General features: G+C 31.9%; 1 protein-coding gene across 3 annotated transcripts in view; it reads right to left on the reverse strand.

Moving 5' to 3' along the window:
- Positions 1 to 8,754: 8,754 nt before the first annotated feature.
- LOC124956670 (igLON family member 5-like) overlaps positions 8,755 to 21,915 on the reverse strand; it is a 72,406-nt gene continuing 59,245 nt past the window's right edge. For all 3 annotated transcript variants that reach the window (XM_047512797.1, XM_047512799.1, XM_047512800.1), the window contains exons 4-6: positions 13,873 to 14,028; positions 12,857 to 13,190; positions 8,755 to 11,335 (exon numbers count right to left, since the gene is read on the reverse strand). In XM_047512797.1, the coding sequence (XP_047368753.1) occupies positions 11,196 to 11,335; positions 12,857 to 13,190; positions 13,873 to 14,028 (630 nt within the window). In that variant the 3' untranslated portion in view covers positions 8,755 to 11,195. The remainder of the gene's footprint in view (positions 11,336 to 12,856; positions 13,191 to 13,872; positions 14,029 to 21,915) is intronic.

A 21,915-nucleotide genomic window follows, 5' to 3' on the forward strand; every position in this document is an offset into this window, starting at 1 on the left:
AAGAGAGAGAAAGAGAAAAATAGAGAGAGAGAGAGAGAGAGAGAGAGAGAGAATACGAAGGATGAGAGAAGGAAAAGGAGTAAAAGGAAGTGAGAAAATGTGAAACAAAGTATTCCAGAGGAAGCTTTTAGAAAAAGTCTTTCAGAGAGAAAAAAAGAAAGAAAGAGAGCGAGAGAAAGAGAGAGAGAGAGAGAGAGAGAGAACCAGAGTGAGAAAAAGAGGAAAAATTTAACTCTCATCCGATACAAATATAGTCTTTCCTAGTGACATTTCCTCCTACATCTATTTATTCCTCCTCCTATTTTCCTATTTTCTTTTCATCTATAATCGTATCGTGTACGAATCGAAAACTCGTAACGATCATGTCAAATTGATTCGAATAGCACGTTAGAAGGATAGCTATTCTTTTTGAAAAGTATTGCTCGTTAAATAAATGCTTTCTCTATCTTTATTATCATTATTCTAGGAGAGTCAGTGATAAAGTAGAGAAAGATGGAAAGGAACGAGCCATTTCTTCCGATGTCTAACCATGGAAAAGAAGGAAAAAAAGAAAGAAAAAAAGAAAGAAAGAAAGAGAAAGAAAGAGAGAGATAGAGAAAAAGAGAGAGAGAGAGAGAGAGAGAGAGAGAGAGAGAGAGAGATGATGATGAACATCGAGTCGACGCACGTCCGATCAGGTGAACACGTATATACGTACGTACACATATATATATATATACATGTATATATGTATATATATATATATATATATACATGCATGTGACATACGAATGTATCACACGAACACTCGTACTCTCGGTTTCCGAGGACAGATTGAGCGGACAGTAACGATTCTCTGCTGAATTGAAACGAAAACTACTTCTCTCGCCGATAGCTTATCCCCATACATCCATTTATTTCTGTCAGTGGCACTGATTGTGACCAGGTTTATACCGAAGGCATACGCGATTCACGATGAAAATTGCTTCCCAGAGTCTCTATAAAAAGCTTCCGATATCGGCGATCACCGACGAGCAAAATCGTTGAGCCTTGCTATTAGTTTATATATACATATTACTGACTCTTCGATCATGTTTTAAAGATATATTTCAAAGAATAATAATATTTTTAACGAAATAATAGATTTCTTATTGCGACAATTTTACAACGATCTCATCGTAATAAAATCCAAATTTTATTAGACGTAATTCAAGGTGTTCGATGTTCTATCCAAAAAAAAAAAAAAAAATACTATATTCACTTTTATGGATACATAAGTAGTTGACTATATTAAAGAAGATTAATAAACGTTCAGACTAGAGACGCAAAAAAAAATCGACATCATTGAGAATGTAAAAATCAATTTAAATATACTAATCTCTGATGTAATTAAAACGTACTAATGAATTGTGAGATATATCGTGAAATTAAAAATATCTCGAGCTGTACAATCGTCATACAGACGATATTATTTTAAATCACTTTCGAGAGATATGATTTTAATAATTTATTTCAAATAAAACAATAAAAAAAAGTTTATCGAAATTTAAGAAGATTTAAACGAGAGAATGAACATCTCGAAGATCCTTAAATCCGTGCAAAATCGGATAATCAAAATTGAATTTGATTTTTCTCAATTGAAAAAAGAAACTTATGAATAATAATTTTTATATATTTATTCATTTCAATTCTCGATGAAACGTCAATTTTCTTTTACCTCTTAATTTTAATTCATAATTAATATTGATTTAATTCGTAAGTTACCATAATATTAAAACAAAACCGTATTTATCGAAATCCTTTAAAAATTAATTTCGTGATTAATTTCTTTTGTATTACGTTATAAAATCAGGAGTAATCAAGAGAATTAATTTGAATCGTATTTACCTTTACAATCAATGATCTTAACTAACGACGAAACCTCGCGTGTCTTCCTTGTTAATCTGACCTTAAAGCAAGTTGACAGTTGCGGTAATACGAGGCATCCTTCACCATAAAGTGCCGGCACATGCGTCGCGTGCCGTTCTTACGAGACAAATATGTCCTTTGATTCGGGCCAAGTTCCAATTCCAAAGGAAGATTCGCTATTTATGCTGTCGTGTTTACCATCGTTCCGCTTATTTATATCAACTATGATGCTCACAACACCGTACATGGAACATTAGATCTTATGTTGAAACGATATTTGCATACCTCGTAACAAAGCTCATTTATGTCAGCCGAATTTCTACATTAATTTCTTACAATAATCTCCTAAATGTTATTCAAGCATTATACATATTTCTTACAATACTGTCCTAAATGTTATTCGAACATTCTACAACGACACTCTATCTGATATAAAAATATTACATTATTTCTAAAGACATTAATACTAGTGAAATTTTCAATGAATTACATCAATTTTAACAATTTTAATATCTTTTCTTTTTTTAATTTTGATCAAATATACAAATTGCGAGCATCTGATTGTTGCAATAATCTCAATGATTAATCGACAAAATGCGATGAAATTAATTCGTGAGAATTTGTTTATAATAAATTGTTTATAAAAAATTGTTAATTAATTATTAACAATAAGTCGAAATAATAAAGCAAATTTTGCCTTTTAAAATGGCGTTTCATTCAAATCTGTAGGACATTTAGTTTCGAAGATATTCCCATTTAAAGGAAGGACATGACTATTAATAATAAATAAACAAAAAATTTATTTGTTTACTAATTATTTATTAATTTATGTAATTTTATAAATTTTTGTTAATCTAAATCATTTCTTGGTAAAATATGATGAATTTAGTTCTTGAGAATTTGTTTATAAAAATTTATTTATAACAAATTGTTTATAACAAATTGTTAATTAATTATTAACAATAAGTCGAAAAAAGAAAGAAAATTTTGCCCTTTAAAATGGCGTTTGATTCAATTCTATAGGACTTTTTATTCCGGAGATAATCTCATTTAAATGAACACATATAGAATAAATCACTGAAGTATATAATTTCATTCAATATCGTATTGACACACTGACCTACATAAATTCCAAGAATTTACGCATTCTTACTACTACTATTACTATTACTACGAACAGCTGTACTACTCGTATTTTTGAATGGAAATCTTTCGAAGGCGATATCTTCGAAATGAAAAGTCGTACAGACTTGAAACAAATACCATTTTCAAGCGTCTTTCATTCTCTATTTATTTAAACATTTTGGAAAAATTTCCATTTAAGTAAAATACGTGATTATTAATAATAATGAAAAAAAAATAATAATTTGTTTATTAATTATTTATTAATTTATGTAATTTTATAAATTTCTGTCAATCTGGATCATTTCTCGGTAAAATATAATGAACTTAATTCTTGAAAATTTGTTTATAACAAATTGTTTATAACAAATTGTTAATTAATTATTAAAAGTCGACAAAATAAAGAAAATTTTTGTCAATCTAAATCATTTCTCGATAAAATATGATAAACTTAGTTCTTGAGAATTTGTTTATAACAAATTGTTTATAACAAATTGTTAATTAATTATTAAAAGTCGACAAAATAAAAAAAATTTTTGTCAATCTAAATCATTTCTCGATAAAATATGATAAACTTAGTTCTTGAGAATTTGTTTATAACAAATTGTTTATAACAAATTGTTAATTAATTATTAAAAGTCGACAAAATAAAAAAAATTTTTGTCAATCTAAATCATTTCTCGATAAAATATGATAAACTTAGTTCTTGAGAATTTGTTTATAACAAATTGTTTATAACAAATTGTTAATTAATTATTAACAATAAGTCGAGAAAAGAAAGAAAATGTTATCTTTTAAAATGGCATTTAATTAAAATCTCTACGTCCTCTGATTCCGAAGAAATTTCCATTTAAATAAAAGACATGATTATTAATAATAAAAAAACAAAATAATAATTTGTTTATTAATTATTCATTAATTTATGCAATTTTATAAATTTCTGTCAATCTGAATCATTTCTCGATAAAATACGATGAACTTAATTCTTGAAAATTTGTTTATAACAAATTGTTAATTAATTATTAACAATAAGTCGAAAAAATGAAGAAAATTTTGCACTTTAAAATGGCGTTTGATTCAATTCTATAGAACTTTTTATTCCGGAGATATTTCCATTTAAATGAAACACGTTTAGAATAGATCACTGACCTATATAATTTCATTCAATATCGTATTGTCACACTGACCTACATAAATTCCAAGAATTTACGCATTCTTACTACTACTATTACTATTACTACGAACAGCTGTACTACAGATATTTTTGAATGGAAATCTTTCAAAGCCAATATCTTCGGAACGAGAAGTCGTACAGACTTGAAACAAATATCATTTTCAAGGGTATTGTATTCTCTATTTATTTAAATATTGCAATAATATCGTTATAATAAAATCGATTTTGTTAATAATTTTTCAAAATGAATATTTCCATTTCTTTCGTAATAATAACATAACTATAATTTCATTATTTGTATTTTTATTATAATTCTTTTAATTAATTATAGAATATATTAAAATTCAATATTTATATTAATTTTATTTTGTTTATTTAAAAAAAAAAAAAAAACCTATTAATAGTCGTTAATGTACGAAAGTGAAAAACTAGAAACTCGATAATATTAAAGATCTTCGTTATTGCCTCATCCTGTATACATACATGCATACATATACACATATATACATACATGCATACATACATATATATATGTATATATATATACATCTTCTGAATATTGGATAGAAATAGAGACAAGAGGCAGAAGCGATTTGACAAGAGATGACGAATCACGAGGATCGAAAATTTAATTGGATCGCAGGTAATCACGGAGGATTCGATCGACCGTTAACTTCCTATCGGCCTTTCACCTCTCCTTCCTCCGAATTTTCGAATTTGCTTGATAATTAACTCCATTGGAGAATTTCTAATTATGTTTGCTACGCAGGGAACTTGTAATCGTTGCCGATAAAAATATAGCTTCGATGTTCGATCATTTCTATATATATATATTTTTCTCTCATTCTGTCTCTTTCTCTTTTATATACACAAATACATAAGCACGCACGCACGCACGCACATACGCACACAGATATCCTTTCTGTAAAACCTGAGCTTGTTAACGAACTTTCAGTATACTTCGAGTTAATTAAGCTTTCATCGGCCTTCTATTTTTCTTCTCTTAAAACTAAAACGAATAGAATTTCAACAATTCCGAAGGATAGTATTCTAAACTCCTCGAGAACGAATGGAATGTATGTATATGTATGTGTCTAGGAAGTATTCGAGTTATCTGATACGTCTAAGGTGTATATTTTACTTCGAATGTACGAACTTATCAAAACGTCGGTTTATCAAACGTACGTTCCGCAATGTTAGGGGAGAATGATAAAAACGAAGGAACACGTTTATTGCCAAAGTTTCATGAAAACTTTTGATACGATTTGCCAAACTTCCTGGGAGGTACACCGAACCCGCTTTCGAACACGAAAACGTGAAAATTCTTATCGTTAATAGTACTAACCTTACCTTCTATATTCCCTTTTTCTTTTTTCCGTTTTTTTTTTTTTTTGTATTTAAAGTTGATACAATCTATCGATCAGCTTCCATTTTTATGGATTTTGTATATTCTTTCATTGGAAACATCGAAACTTAAGAACGAACATAATGAATAATTAATATTGGTATATTATTTTTATAATAGTTTAATATCACGTTCTAAAAATATTCTTCATAGAAAAAAAGTCGATCGATAATCGATATATATATATATATATATATACGAGAAAGAGAGAGAGAGAGAGAGAGAGACAGAGAGAGAGAGAGAAAGAGAAAGCTTTTGTATTTAGGTCATAATCGTTTTTCATAATGAACGAATGAACTTACTGAAATTCTTCTGAATTTTTTTCTAGCATAAAAGATTCAACAACTTTGTACTACAATTAGTTATAGTGCATTTTACAGAAGTACCTACCTATTCGAGAGAACAAGGATAAAAAGGAAGTGGTGAGAAATTGAATGAAGCCGAGTTAAAATAAGTCAGCAGGTGTCTTTTTCCTTCTGTTGTTATTGTCCAAGAGAGAGTGTCCTGTTAATTGTAAAAACGATAAAATAAATTGATAACGATAAGAACGAGGATAAACTTGGATAATTAATCGAATACAATATTGTTACAATTTAAAATTTATTTATCTCTTTATACATATGTTTCTCTTTATAATTTTTTTTTTTTAAATTGAAATTTTCTTTCCCATCGTATATCTATCTAAAATTTTACGAACTGAAGAAGTTAATAAGGAAATATATTGAATCTACTTTACGACGTATTTTGGTGGATTAACGTTGTCGGTGACAATAAAGTTAGACGAGAGGGCCAAGGACTTCTTACGTCGTGTCGCATCTCCTTTTCTTTGCTTCTCGTACGTAGTCTCAATTTTGTGAAGCTCCAACCAGGATTTATGTATAGCGATAAGAAGCTTACCTCTTATGCACGCTAATGTAACTCTCCGCATGGATCAAGAATTTCGAACTCCACTTGTCGTGTGCAACATAATAGACCCGATACGTTTAGAATGAGCTCTCCTGTCTTTTCAATAGTTTATTTACTAAGTTTCAAATCGTAAATAAGATCTCTCATTAAAGTTACTAGATAGTACATGCATATACATATATATATATATATATATTTTTTTTTTTTTTTTTTTAATGAACAGGAAAATTATTACAAGTCAGAGTTATTATTATAATAAAAATAAAAAAAAAAACATAACTTATACCTATTATTTCTCTCCCGTCATTATATTATATTTTTCACGTGTATTATTAAAATTTTCGTTAAAACAGAAGGGTGGGGGTGGGGCGGAGGGAGGGGGGAGGGCAGCAAATGTGAAATTAATTTGTAATATTAAAACAATGAACAAACGAGCAACGATATAAAATATGTTCGGCTATTTATTTTATATTTCGATCAAAAATTTAACTTATGCAGCACTCATTCTGTCCTATCATCACAGATTATATATGATAATGTAAGTTAAAAATAAAATGAGAGCAACAATTTTATCATTGTTAGAATGAATTAAAGTGTTCGATAAATGACGTTGTAGAATGCATGTGAAATACGCTTCGGTAGACTGTCAATCACCAATATCGACATTTCTTTCCATTCCTCGTTACTCTTCGATGCATGTTCATTACGTTTATCCATCGAAGCTTTTTCTCTCGCAAAACGTGACAGCGGTTAAATGACTTCACGGCACAATGAAATAGTCCCTTACTCTCATTCTTTCTCTCTCTCCCTCTCCTTCTCTCTCTTTCTCTCTCTCTCTCTCTCTCTCTCTCTCTCTCTCTTTCTGCGTGTGTATGCATGATGTTGAAAATGACGCAAATAGAAATAAAACTATGATAGACGTTTCCGATCGATTATTATCGTTACTACATCTATTAAGAGAGAATATGAGAGAGAGGGGAATAGAAGATGGAAGAGGAGAGAGAGAGAGAGAGAGAGAATAGTATATATTTGGAGTGAAATAATGGGTTTAAAGCCTCTTAAAAGCTATACGATAAATACGATACTGAAGAAGAGACGAAGAGACAAAATATATATATATATATATATATATATATATATATATATATATATATATATGTATATATGTATATAGAGCAAGTGTGAGCGTATAACACCTTATCGAAAATCTAAATGTGAAGAACGGGAAGAGAGCACACGCCACCAAAGCGAACCCATTTCATTTCAACGGTGTTTCAATTTAGTCAACGCGTCGAAAGACTTTCCGGACGAGACTTTTATCGCGAAAAACTTTCCGTGCGGCCGGTTACCGGGGGATAATGAAACGACTAGTTGAAGAAAGTCGAGACTCACTGTCTCTTTGCGTTTCCTTGAAAAAAGGAAAGAAAGGAAAACAGAGAAAAAGAGAAAGGGAAGGAAAAAAGTAAAGGGGGAAAAAAAAAACAAAGAAATAAGAAAGAAAGAAAGAAAAGTAGAAAGAGAAAAGAAAAGTAGAAGTTAGGTACGTCAATGTGAAAGAAAGAAAGAAAGAAAGAAAAAAAAGAGAGAGAGAGAGAGAGAAAGAGAAACGGAAAAATATATCTACTACTCTACGAAACCGCCCTTTCTTGATTAGCACTGTCCGTTTAAATCGACTAATCGACTTTTTATTATACTAATTGCTTACTCCCACTACCAACTTTTATATATATATATATATATATATATCTTTTTCTTTTTATCTCGCTCGACCCGCTTCTTTTGTCAACGTTTTCATAAATCGACGAACAAACAACCACCAAGCAAGCCCTCCGGGAATTCTCGTAATTTTTACGCCGATCGATCTGCTTTCTATCTAACCATTACGATCTAATTGAATTTTTATTACATTAATTGCTCAAGGGAACTCACTCCCTTAGTTTATTTCTTTATTTCTGTTTATACTTTACTTTACCCTTCTTCTTTGAATATAACCTTTCGTATTTTTCAAAGAACTCCGACGTTTCTGTTTATATTCCTTGATTGAAGAAGCATCCTTCACGCCCACTTTTCTATCACAAAGAGAATAAACAATTATTTTTTACTTACCGATTTCTTTCATTCATCTTCATATAATATATTCAGGATTTCTCTCTCTCTCTCTCTCTCTCGCGCGCGCTCGCTCACACTCTGTAAAAAATATTTCTTTGTAGAAAGAATATATAAGGTAATAAAAAGATAGAACGATTAACGAAACGATCGATTCACGATTAATATTTTATTTAGTATCTTGGATAAATTATTTCGGCTTGGTATGTAATATTTACATTAATTTTCACATATTAAGATAAATATCGTCGGCGTGACGCACGATTGTCGTTACGGCGTAACGAGAGATCTCTCTCTCTCTCTCTCTCTCTCTCTCTCTCTCTCTGTCTCTTTCCCTCTCTTTCTCTCTCTCTCTCTCTCTTTCACACACACATACGCATTCTTTTTCTCTGTATAATATTTTTTCTTTATGTAAAAGAACGAATGTACTCAAATGATTTCATATCTTTCACATGTAAATTAATGTATCATCGAACGTATGATGTAAAAAAGAGAAAGAGAGAAAAAGAGAGAAAAAGAAAGAGAGAGAGAGAGAGAGAGAGAGAGAGAGAGAAATAAAGAGAAAGAGACAATAAGAGAGAATGTGCGTTTAATTCGTGCGTCTCGCGAGTTCACGTGCACATTATTAAATTATCTCGGCGTCGAAAGGGACGATCATGGATTGAACGATCGTTACTATTATAGAAGTAAAGTGAAGGAAGAACAACGACGACGACGGCAACGGCGACGATGATGATGACGACGACGAAGACGACGACGACGATGACAAAGACGAAAATGACGAAAACGACGACGACGACGACGAGATAATCAAAGTTTATTTTCACTGCACGTAAAATTACGGCGCTCGTTCAGTTCGCGTCCACATTTGTAACGTACATAGTATATGTATATTTCTGAACATATGAGACGAACGTTTGTGTTTATGTTTATGTATTTTTTTTTTTTCTATTTTTTTTTTTTTTTTACGTACGCAATGTACGCAAATGAATGTGTGTAATACATTTATGTATTTTTCTACGTACGCGATGTACGTAAATGGATATATATATATATATATATATATATATATATATATATATATATATATACATGTGTGTATGTGTGTGTGTACATGTAATGAATGAAGATACGATGTATGTACTTGTGTGTATTGTTTATGTCCGTTCAAATAACGAATACTTACATACATAACTATAGAATGTACGTACGAAGAAAACGATTGGCCGATCACGCACAACGAAAGATACTAACGAACTGCGCGAGCGTCTGTTCTAAAACGAGCGTCTATATGTTTAGAGCTCATTTCGAACTAGAAGCAACGTCTTCCATCTTTTCTCTATTTCGTCCTTTATACACAACATTTTTCATCTTCTTCCTCTTCTTCTACCTTGTCTTCTATCCTTTTCTTCTTCTACCACTTCTTTTTCTTCTTCAATTTCTCGTAAAAGAGAAAAGACTGTCGTTCCGCCCGCACGATCCGTTCTGTACATTGTTTTGTAGTAGTAGTAGTAGTAGTAGTAGTAGTAGTAGTAGCAGTAGTAATAGTAGTAGTAATAGTAGTAGTAATAGTAATAGTAGTGGTGGTAGTAGTAGTAATAATAGTAGTAGTAGTAGTAGTAGTAGTAGTAATAGTAGTAGTAGCAGTAGTAATAGTAGTAGTGACGTACTCCGTGTGCGGAAAACGTACCTTCCACTCTTAATATCCTCTTCCTTTTCTCGTATTAGAAGTTTAAGAGTAAAACGTATCCTACTGTACCGATCCTAAGTCAATTCCAAAAAAACGAAGGATGATAGTTCGTCCGACTGCGAGAGCGCGTACGCGAACCGAATATCTTTTCGAGGGGAAACGATTGAAAAGAATCGAGAGAAAGGAAATTCTTAAGAGATAGAGAATTTTCTCTATCGAAAAAAAAGGAGGGAGACAGATAACAAAGGGATCGAGAGAGTGTGAGAGAGAGAGAGAGAGAGAGAGAGAAAGAAAGAGAGAGAGAGAGAGAGAGAAAGAGATGTAGTCTCGTAGAGAGACAAAAATATACTACGAATAAAATCAGAAATTTTTAAATCGATTCGATCGAATAAGTAAAAAGAACTTATCGAGAAATCAAAATAAAAGTCATCTTAAAATTCTCCTTCACAATGAATAAGGAGAACAATGTTTACATTGTTCTTCTCTCTTTCTCTCTCTCTCTCTCTCTCTTTCTGTTTCTCTTTCTTTCTCTCTATGCTCTTCTCTCTTTCTCTCTCTTTCTCTCTCTCTCTCTCTCTCTCTCTCTCTGTCTCTTTCTCTTTCTATGTCTCTATCTCTTTCTCCCTTTTTCTTTATCTCGTTCGTTCATATCTTTCGTTCGAAGGAAAGTCAATTGGCTTTATTTATGTTTTCCGTTGAATGACGATTAAATGACACGAATAAGTCTGACAGATAAAGGAGTCTGGAATCGTAACGACGGAACGCGCTCGAAAGTCCAAAGAGGATTGACGCTTATCGTCGGATTTTATAACGGGAGATCGTGCGGATCGGTCGACGAGTATGGCCATCACCGCGAAACGAGTTGGTGCCGGTGTTCCAACCGGCAAAACTTCCAAGTCGATGATTCACGTCGGGTAGAGGCTCGTGAAACTCGGTATCCTCCAGCTGACGGCCGCAAGTAGGGAAACCAGAAAGTTGCTCGCCAAAATTGCTGGACTGAGGTTCCTCCTGTCGCCACCGTGCATGGCTGCTGGCTTCTCCTCTTCTATAAAATGAGATTAGAAAGTTATCGGTTAGATTTTCAGAATCTATCCTTCCCTACTTTTCCGTCCATGTATATACGTATGTATATATATATATATATATATATATATATATATATATATATATATATATATATGTTCTGTATTATTCGGATCGAAGGTTTTAGATCAGTGTTTCTCAATCTTAACTTTTTGTTATCGAATATCATCTCAATGATTATAATAATTTTGATGTTACGTATGTTACGTTTTTATGCTGATAACAATCATAATTATGTTTCGTGAAATTAATTGAAGATATCTTTGAAATGAGACTAATTTACATGATATATATAAAGAAAGAGAGAAAGAGAGAGAGAGAGAGAGAGATGAATTTTATTTATATATGTCAATAGTGATAATTTCATATTCATTAATGAGTGAGAACAACGAGAGAGTAGTGTAAGAGAACGAAAGGAGTAAAGTAACAAAAAACCTATGTATAAGCAAATATACAGTTTCAAAAGTCTCTTATAATTATACATAATGCAACGTAATATCCTCATGATGGTGATTATTTTGATATCGATAATGCAATATGATTTTCTAATTTTACCTTAAAATATTCAAATTAGCATTCCTCCCTGGATCATACCTTCCCACGTTGGGAAACACTGATATCTAGACTAACTTCTAGTAGACAAGGGATTCTCTAGTGAATTCCTTGATGGAAAATACGTTTTCAGATTGTTCATGTTCCTATCAAGTATTTCTCATTGGAAAATGATATCCAGGAATAATTCGACGATACCAGAATTAACGAAAATGTATAAAGGAATTAGACCTTAAGGAATTTCTTCCTTTTGACATAGAAAATACATTTTAAACGAATTTCAAGCGACACCGAAGTAGTAATTCTCTTTCAATGAGACCGGAATTGAAAAAATTGCTCGATAGTTTGCTCACGTAGGAGTCACTCACGTTTCCATTTTATTTTCTTTTCCCTTTTTCTTTACTCGATCTAGGATCTTCGTTATTCGAATAGAAAAACATCAACGCTAAAATGAATTGAAATTCATCGTAGAATGAATTTCTTCAAATTTAACATTTAATCGACCATAATCAAAAGTAATCTATTAAAACGGATCATTCATAAAACTCGAACTAAAAAAGAAATAAAAAAAAAAAAAAAAAAACTCTTTTAGACGACGGATATTAAAAATAATTATTAAAGTAATATTAATCGAAAATTATTTCTCTTCGTTTATTATTATAATATTAAATAACCTGTAATTAAATGTATCTATATGATAAAGACAGATCGAATATTAAAATGTATATATATATATATATATATATATATATATATATATATATATTCACGATTTACCTAAATTCAAGAAATGTGAAAAAATCTGAAAATATTTCTGACACATGAAAACTTTTAACGTGAATTAGTTGCATCGATGATTACATTTTATAAGGATAATTGAAATAAGAAAATATGAAAATGTATAATAACATTATCGATCTATCATTGTTACCTTCGATGACATGAACCATGACGTATGCCGGCTTTGCGTTGCTCGCCTTGCACGTGTAGTTACCTCCGTGCGTCGGCTTCGTTTTGTTTACCATCAAAATGGAGCCACTCTTCGTGAGCTCAACTTTAACACCGGGCTCGGCGTCGTAGTTTATCATGCGTCCTTGACGATACCAGAACACGTACTGGGGCAGCTCCGTAGCTGCCATAAGTTGGCACTCCAAGCGCAAACTGGAACCCTGCTTTACGTGTAAATCTGGCGCACCCGGTATTATCGAGTACGCCTCCGTGATTTTCAAGCGTGTGAAGCTCCGTTGTATGGGATGTGACGTCACCTGAAACGCCAACATAAAATTTCATTTTCATCGCTTCGAGCGTTTCCCCGATAATTTTCAACTTTTCACGTGATACACATACCAATCGCTACATACACGGAATATTTATATTTATATTTATATTTATATTTATATTCATATTTATATTATATACTATATGTATGTATATATATATATATATATTTCTTTTTGCTTTTCCTATCCTTTTATTTCTTTTTTTTTTTTTCCTTTTTTTTTCCTTCTTTCTTTTCTTTCTTCTTCATTCTTTGTTTTTAAACTGCCAAGAATAAATTTACTATAGAATTATTTTTATCAATAGAATTATTTTTACAATAATAAAAGAATAGAAATCGTTTCAAGCTAGTCTATTTTATGGCTGACCTTTTGGTCAACAAGGTGAAGCATAGGTTAATGTCCATTGTCTTCGAACGTCCATTGTTAAAGCTTCCCGAGCTAATTTGACATTTACCTGACATTATCGGCCAACATAATATAACGATGTTAAATCATATAATTTTCTACATTTATGAAAATTCAATTTTGATTTTATAGAAGTGCAAAAAAAAAAAAAAAGATTTACCAAGAATAGAAAATGTAAGATAGATTTTTAACATAAAATTATTTCAAAAGTAGAGTTATAAAAAGTTATAATATATGAAATGATAACTTTTCATGAGAGTACCTGACATTCGTAAATCCCTTCGTCTCCAAGAGTGACCATTTGTATTTGAAGTGCCCAATCTGTATTTGTATGGCGTACGGCAAAACGAGTATCGACCGAATGCCTGTTAGTACCTAGAGTCAATAATTGTCTGTCCTTGCGCCTTAACCATGTGATCTAAAACATAAACATGAGTATCATAACATTTTCAACAAACAACTTTTCTTTTCGTATAATATTTTCCATAGGATAGAACAAGCTATATATATATATATACATATATATATATGTGTGTGTGTGTGTGTGTGTGTGTGTGTGTGTTGTCGTAAGAGAATTGAGGGTTTACGAGCGGGCATAAAATATATTGGATCTTTCTATATTTTCCTATTCCACCATAGAACTCAATATGTTAACATTGATCTATTTCCTTTTTCTCTTTTTCTATATTGTCGTTACCAATCATTGATTTTATATATATATATATATATATATATATATATATATATATTGTTTACAATATTACAAATGTCAAGAATATCTAAATCTTCTTATATTCTTCATTTCTGAAAATTTAAAATTATTTAATTATTTCGTTGAACGAATGTAAAACAAAATATATAAAGATTCGAACAATTAAATCGTACATTTCATTAAATCCGTCTATCAAATGAAAAAGAAATGGTATATTTCGAAAAACGATTGAATAGAATCACACTACAATATTGAATCGTGAAAATGTAATGCTTAATCCAGGAGTATCTATGTATTCCCGTAAAAAGAGAGTTCGCAAAAAGTATTCGTCAAGCCGATTGAATTCATGGTAAATTCGAAAAAGAGACGAATCAACGACGGCTGTACTGCTTTTGAAAAAAAAAAAAAAAAAAAAAAAAAAGAAAAGAAAAAAACACGAAAAAGAAAAAACAAAACAAAAAAAAAAGATGAAAGAAGAAAAAAAGAAGAAATAGAGAAAAGATACGTGGATACGCCATTTTTCATGGTTGGACGTAAAAATTAATACACCTCGATGCAAAGAACCATCGGTACGTTGAAAAAGGGGGCACACGTTTTTTTTTTTTTTTTTTTTTTACCATTTCTCTTGACGATTAATCTCAAACAGCCGAGCTTGAACCGAACGTATTTTTCTTTGTATCCATTGAAATTATTTTTTTCGTTCTCTCTCTCTCTCTCTCTCTCTCTCTCTCTCTCTGTTTCTCTATTTCTTTCTCCTCCCCCATATCCCACCCCATTATTTTTCTACCAATGAACACATTGAAATGTATTCATTTGTTTTGATTTATAAAAGAAAACGAACGAATGAAAATTTTCGAATGAAATATTACGATAAGATTTTATAACAATCTCGTATAGTCTCCGTCAAATTAATACATTAATTAACTGATTTCAAGGTAGGTTACGTCAAAATTAGGACACGAGCTTTGGGCTTAACGCTTAAATAACTTCGGAGACATCTAACGAGCCGCTATACTATATTCTCGTTACAAATATCTCGTTATCGTATGGTATACAAAGTGATTCACTAACTACATTAGAAAATTGTAGGTAAAGATAGTGTCCGGACTATATCGAATTAGATGAAAGAGAGAGAGAGAGAGAGGGAAATAAGTAATGTGAATGTTAGATCTAATATTATAACTAATAACATTTAGCTAATAATGTTTCTTCTTTGACGAGGTATCGCGTGAAATTTAATAAGTCAACAATATATCTATATTATAACATTTATGATGTTATAACATTAACAATTCATTTATAACAATAACATAAGTTCGTAGAATTCAATGATTTAATAACTATTCTGATCGAGTGATCAGAATGTAATTAAAACGTTTCTAAGCAATAAATTTCCAGAGGCAAGCAATTCCCGAATGATATGACGTTTCATAGATAAAGAAAGAGAGAGATAGAGAGAGAGAGAGAGAGAGAGAGAAAGAGAGAGAGATGGAGGGAGAATATCAGCAATGCTATGTAATCCGGGGATGTTTCCTGTAATCCGAAATTCGGTAGCATCTCCGTTCCAAGGTAAAAGCACCTTATCCTACCTAAGGATTGTAGTAACGGTAAGTCCAATATGGCGGAAGCCTATGCGAGTATGACCTCGAACGTGTGTAGGTTTCAGTGTACGTCGCGTATTTGGCACGACAAGTTCTAGAACTGAGAGAAGTTATCAGGTACTCGAGTTTACCTCAATCAGCACAAAGTTACGTGAGCTTCTCTCTGTCTTTTAGAAGATGGCATAGTGAATATGAGGGATGTTGGAGAGAGAGAGAGAGAGAGAGAGAAAGAGAGAGAGAGAGAGAGAAAACCAAAGATACAATGAAGGAACACCAACGTCTGCCATTTGGTTTCACATAACTTCAACTAGAAATCGCATACAAATACGAAACAGTAGTTCGAAGAAGGTTTAGCTAGGATTATAGTATACCAATGAATAATCATAATAAACTATCAATGTCTAACTATCGAAAAGAAATTTTGAGTTCTACATTATTGGATACGCATTTATCACCGTTAAACCATAAGCCAATATGTTATCAGGAAGTTTTCGATCCAACGACAAAGTCGATGGTTTCTTCGAAAGCTCGTTAAATTGACATAGATGCTTACGATAAATCGCAAAGCTCAGCAAGAACATATACATACATACATGCATACATATATACACATACATATACATATACATATATATATATATATATACATATTCTTGGATAGGAAGAGTACCATGATTCATAGGTGAACGTTGATCACGTGGAAGTGTACAAGTACTTACGATACAGCTATATATACACCACCGACGAGCAGCTTAATTAAAGATCACCTAGCTATAGCTAACTACATCTTCCAACTACATCTCCTTGGATCTTTAGTCTCTCTCTCTCTCTCTCTCTCTCTCTCTCTCTCTCTCTCTCTCTCTCTCTCTCTCTCTCTTTCTGACAGAAATTACCACGAGACGAGGAACATCACCAAGAGCTTGGGCGTTTCAAATTTTCTACGTGTTTCGCATAATCGACGAGGTTAATGATCAAAGAAGTGTACGATACAGCTGTCTACAACCAAACAACAATCTTGGCAAGAACGCACGAGTCTTTTTTCATTTCTTTCTTTAAAAAAAAAAAAAAAAAGAAAAAAAAGAAAAAAGAGAGAAAATAAAAAGGGGAAAAAAAGTTTCTCTCCTTTTTACCCCCCGCCACCCCCACCCCCTCCTTTATCTATACGCAAACCTTAAATGTATCCGAAAACGATCTAGCCTTTATGCGCTGTCATGAAATGGTAAGATCTAAAGTATTAGAAAAGATTTATACCAAACGATCAACTCAACGATGCCATATAAATCTTACAAGCACCGCAACAACATCGTACGTTATGTCTCGGGTAACGAGTATCTCTAAGATCGTTGGCTCGATCATTCGAGGAAGAGGAAGACGGAAGTTCATTCGGTTATCAGAAATATGCACTTTCAAAAGTGTTCCCATATAACGAGGAAAGTTCTATTCAAAGAACTATCGGCGTTCCAACCAACCAACCAACCAACCAACCAGCCAACCAACGAACCAACCAACCAACCAACCAACCAACGAACCAACCAACCAACCAACGAACCAGCCAACTCACCTCCCCCATTTCAACAACCTCATCCCATCCACTTTTCGTTTATCGTCCTCTCAGTGAATCGCATGGAAGTTAAGCGACTGTCGTATAACCTTGCACATATCTACGCAAGATGCATTACAACGTCCGTTATAAGTTAGCCAACTGGAGAATGATTTTCGTCAAAGGATCGAACGAGAAAAAAGGATCGTAACGTTACGTTAATAGAAATCGTCTTTCAATATGATATCTAACTTATCTCTATTTATCTGACATAATGGAAGCTTCCTTATCGATAAAACGTGAATTATAATCAATCACCGTCCGAAGATACGTATAATTCTTTCGTGTAAGAGTTTAAAACGACGACAACGATGACGACGACGACGATTAAAAAAGACAAAAGAGAAATAAAAGGGAAAAAAGAAATTCAAAAGAAACACGAACAAATGTTTAAACGTAAATCCATAATTATTTTTTCATCTTCATCGATCCTTTGACTTCTTCCTATTGCTTTTTCATTTTTTTTTCTCTCTCTTTCACTTTATCTTCTTAATTGTAACGTCTGTCGATGATATCATCAAAAGTTTCGTTTCGTTATTCAAAGAACGGATGAACACCTATCGCTCGAATGAATTTTTATATTATATCGAGCATTGCAAGCTCGCGCGTTCGTTCGTCAGGGAAAAAAAAAAAACAAACGAACGAACGAGTGAAAAAAAAAAAAGAGACAAGGAAAAAAAGGAAAAAAAAAAAGTGAGTGAAAAGGACAGAAGGGAAAAAGGAGGCGGGGGGGATGGGACGGGGGAGGGGGGGAATACGAAAATAATATTGACGGGAGTCGTCGTATGAACGAGAAATCGTTAGAGATGCGTATCATAGAGGGATAAAATGCAAAATATTGCCGAGCCATTGATTTTTCAATGTAGCAAAGACCACGAAGATAGTCATGCTTTGATATATTGTCGAATATACATACAGATAAGCGAATATATTCGACCGAGAGAGAAAGAGAGAAAAAGAGAGAAAAAGAGAGAGAGAGAGAGAGAGAGAGAGAGAGGGTGAGTAGGAGTAAAAGAAAGAGGGAGAGAGAGAGAGAGAGAGAGAGAGAATAGAAAAGATGCTATAAAGAATAATAATATAGTAGCATGAGTGGGTGAAAGTAGAAAATCGAGAATGAGAAAGACGAAGACGAGGTGGGGTAGTAGAAAAAGGACGCTCGAGAATCGTAAAACGAATGGGATTGCTTTTTCCGTATTCTCAAATTGTAGTTTGTACGAGGGTAAAAAAAGGGGGGAAAAGAGAAAGCAAGGATCGCGCTTCGATACGCGCTTAAAATCAACCTCTTTGCATGAATATACTACACTCTGGATCTCGTCTACAAAGCTAAAGAAGAGAGAAATGTCTTCGATAAAGAGAGAGAGAGAGAGAGAGAGAGAGAGAAAAGAAAAAGTAACAGAAAAAAAAAAACAACGAAAAAAGTACAAGAAGAAAAGTTACGAGCATTCGAATGCTTCTTCTTTTTTCTTTTTCTTTTCTTTTCTTTTTTTTTTTTTTTTTTTTTTTTTTTTTTTTTTTTTTTATATATTCACGGGCTATGCGCAATCGACAAAACGATGAGATAAAAAATAGTTTCTCGTGACAAGAGTTTGAGGGGGGGGGAGGAGGAGGGGAAACGGGAAATGGGGAAAGTAAAAAAAAAAAAAGAAAAAAAAAAAAAAAGAAGAAGGAAGAAAGAAAAAGTACAGAGAAAGGAAAACAAAGAGAAAAAAATTGTCTACCCTCTTTCGAAATCGTCATATATAGGGTAACTTGTAGTAAACTAAAAGAGAAAAGGATACTCGAAAGGTCGTATATGGCATTTCCATAGGGAATTCGATTTCACCTTAGAAACGATTATGAGGGAATCTGAGGTAAGTACTTACTTGAGGTACGTTTCAAAATGAGTAGACGATCGTTTTGCTACGACGAAATAGAAAGAAAAGAAATTACATTTTCAAGAGAAAATAAACGGATATATACGTGTCGTTGTATGGGTATGGTATGTACTTGGACGAGGGGAAAGGAAGGAAAAGAAAAAAAGAAAATAAAAAGAAGAAGAAGAAGAAGAAGAAGAAGAAGAAGAAGAAAAAGAGAAGAGAAAAGAAAACGAGTAAAGTGTAATGGAATTACATTTTCAAAGCTCGATATATGGAATTGGTTAGACTTGAATTTTGATAAAAGTAGGTCAAACACATTCTCGGTTTACATAATATTACTTTTTGTACATTTTTTGGAGCATATTAACTGTTTGCAGAGCATTCAAGCTCTAGAGCTTTTTCACGAAGAGAGAGAGAGAGAAAGAGAGAGAAAGAGAGAGAGAGAGAGAGAGATAGAGTAATAGCATAGACAGCACAATCTAAAGAGTAAAATGGCTTCGTTGGAATCTTAAAGATGTCGTTGAAAGCTAAATCGATAATAGTGATTCTAAAGGAAGAACTTCGAATGTTTCCTTTCTGTAGGATTCGTTTGTGAATGAAAAGAAAAATTAAAGGTATAGAACACGTATAGAACAACTCCTTAAAATTTTTTTACAAAGTTATAACATACGGTATTAATTACGTACTATTTCTTACATTTTATCATTTTATCGTAATGATTTACAACAATCAAAAACTTGAAATAATATATATTTTAATGATCGTAAATCGTTAAACATTTGAAACGAGAATTATCTAGAATATTACTCGATATCGAACTCGATATCGTATAGCATAAAGTTAACGTACGTCAATGTTAAACTTTAAGACGGCCGTAACGAGCAACCAAGGTAGCAATCAGAATTGCTAGAGCTTCGAGGTCGAATAGTTAACTGAGAGACGACGACGTTTAGCCCTTCCGTCCCTTTGCTTTTGCCAATTCCGCGGGCAGATATATCGATTTGATGTTTTCCTTTTATGACTATCCCGAAATAGCTGTCATAAGCATGAAGGGAAATCGAATTTCGAAGGATATCTAAAGTAAATATATAAACTTTGATAAATCTACTCTCTAAGAAAATGATCAAACTCACGAAATTCTGTTATCATTTATCATGGAACGATGTATTTAAATAACATGTGCACGGTTATATAATACGATATATAATTGTATACAATTTTATAAAGTTATTTGAAAAGTTCGTGACAATTGATCGTTATCTTCAATAAGACGTTAAATTTAAAAATGAAAAAGAAAAAAAAAAAAAAAAAGAAACAAAATTGTCAAATGAGTTGTTTCGATATACATACATATCTATGTACAAAATTAAATGCTTTTAATATCGTCATATACATATATATATATATATATATATATATATATTCTTATCGATATGTTTCTTTTAAACATAAATATAAACGGAGAAGTGACACGAACTTAACTTAATATACAATACTCTTGTATTTTCTATGGCGTGACTAGCTAACGTTTTCTTTTCAACGAGATATCCTCTATTCCATATTTTTGTTTTGTTTTGTTTTTTTTTTTTTTTGTTTTTTCCTTTCTTTTTCTTTTCCCCCAAAATAAATGGTCGACTTTCCCAAGAACCACTCGAAAATTCGAGAAAGACTATCACTCGACGAGCGGTTCTTTCAAAGGACGACGATTAGTTACAGTAACTTTGTTATAAAACTGCTCGAGTGTCAAAAGTTTCTAGCAGACTTTCGTAAGTATCTAGCGTGAAATCGATGAAAATCGTCGAAGCTTTTCCAATAATCCTCGAAATTATTATATCCCGTTGAATGATCTCGATTATTCTCATAACTGGCTTAATTTGTTCTTCGACTTTCAATCTTCACTTGTCGTCACGGTCGATCGAACGAAATTATTCTTGAATTAAATCGAATCTTTACATTTCCTTTGAACGTTCTCGTAAATATTAAAAGAAATTAATACCTCATAAAAATTTTACAAGATTCGAATCTTGTTAAAAATATTATACGAAAAATTTATTTTTACAATAAATTTTTCCAATGTTTTATCTCTTTCTTATCTACTTCTTTAGATTTTGACTAAATCATTTCACAAAATAACGATACGATTTAAACCACATACATTTTATATATTCATTGAAACCTATAATATAAATCATTCAAAAATATTTAGAATTATAAATTTGCGTTTGTTTCTCTATATTTCATTTAATTCGAGAAATCAATCATGAATGAGTGAAATCAATTAAGATATGAATTAATACCACCGATCAAGCTACGAGATAAATTACTAACAAATATAAATAATATTTATAATCTCTATTATTTTAAATATGAAATTTGAAATTTCGAATTGACAGATAAATTAAAATGCATTTCCTTTTCTATCTTTTCTATCTTTCTTTTCTCTCTCTCTCTCTCTCTCTCTCTCTCTCTCTCTCTCTCTTTCTCTCTCTTATCTCCCTCAATTAAAAACTAATTTCACATTACGTATTATTATATC

This window comes from Vespa velutina, chromosome 23, assembly GCF_912470025.1.
Source record: "Vespa velutina chromosome 23, iVesVel2.1, whole genome shotgun sequence".
Classification (NCBI taxonomy): Eukaryota; Metazoa; Arthropoda; class Insecta; order Hymenoptera; family Vespidae; genus Vespa; species Vespa velutina.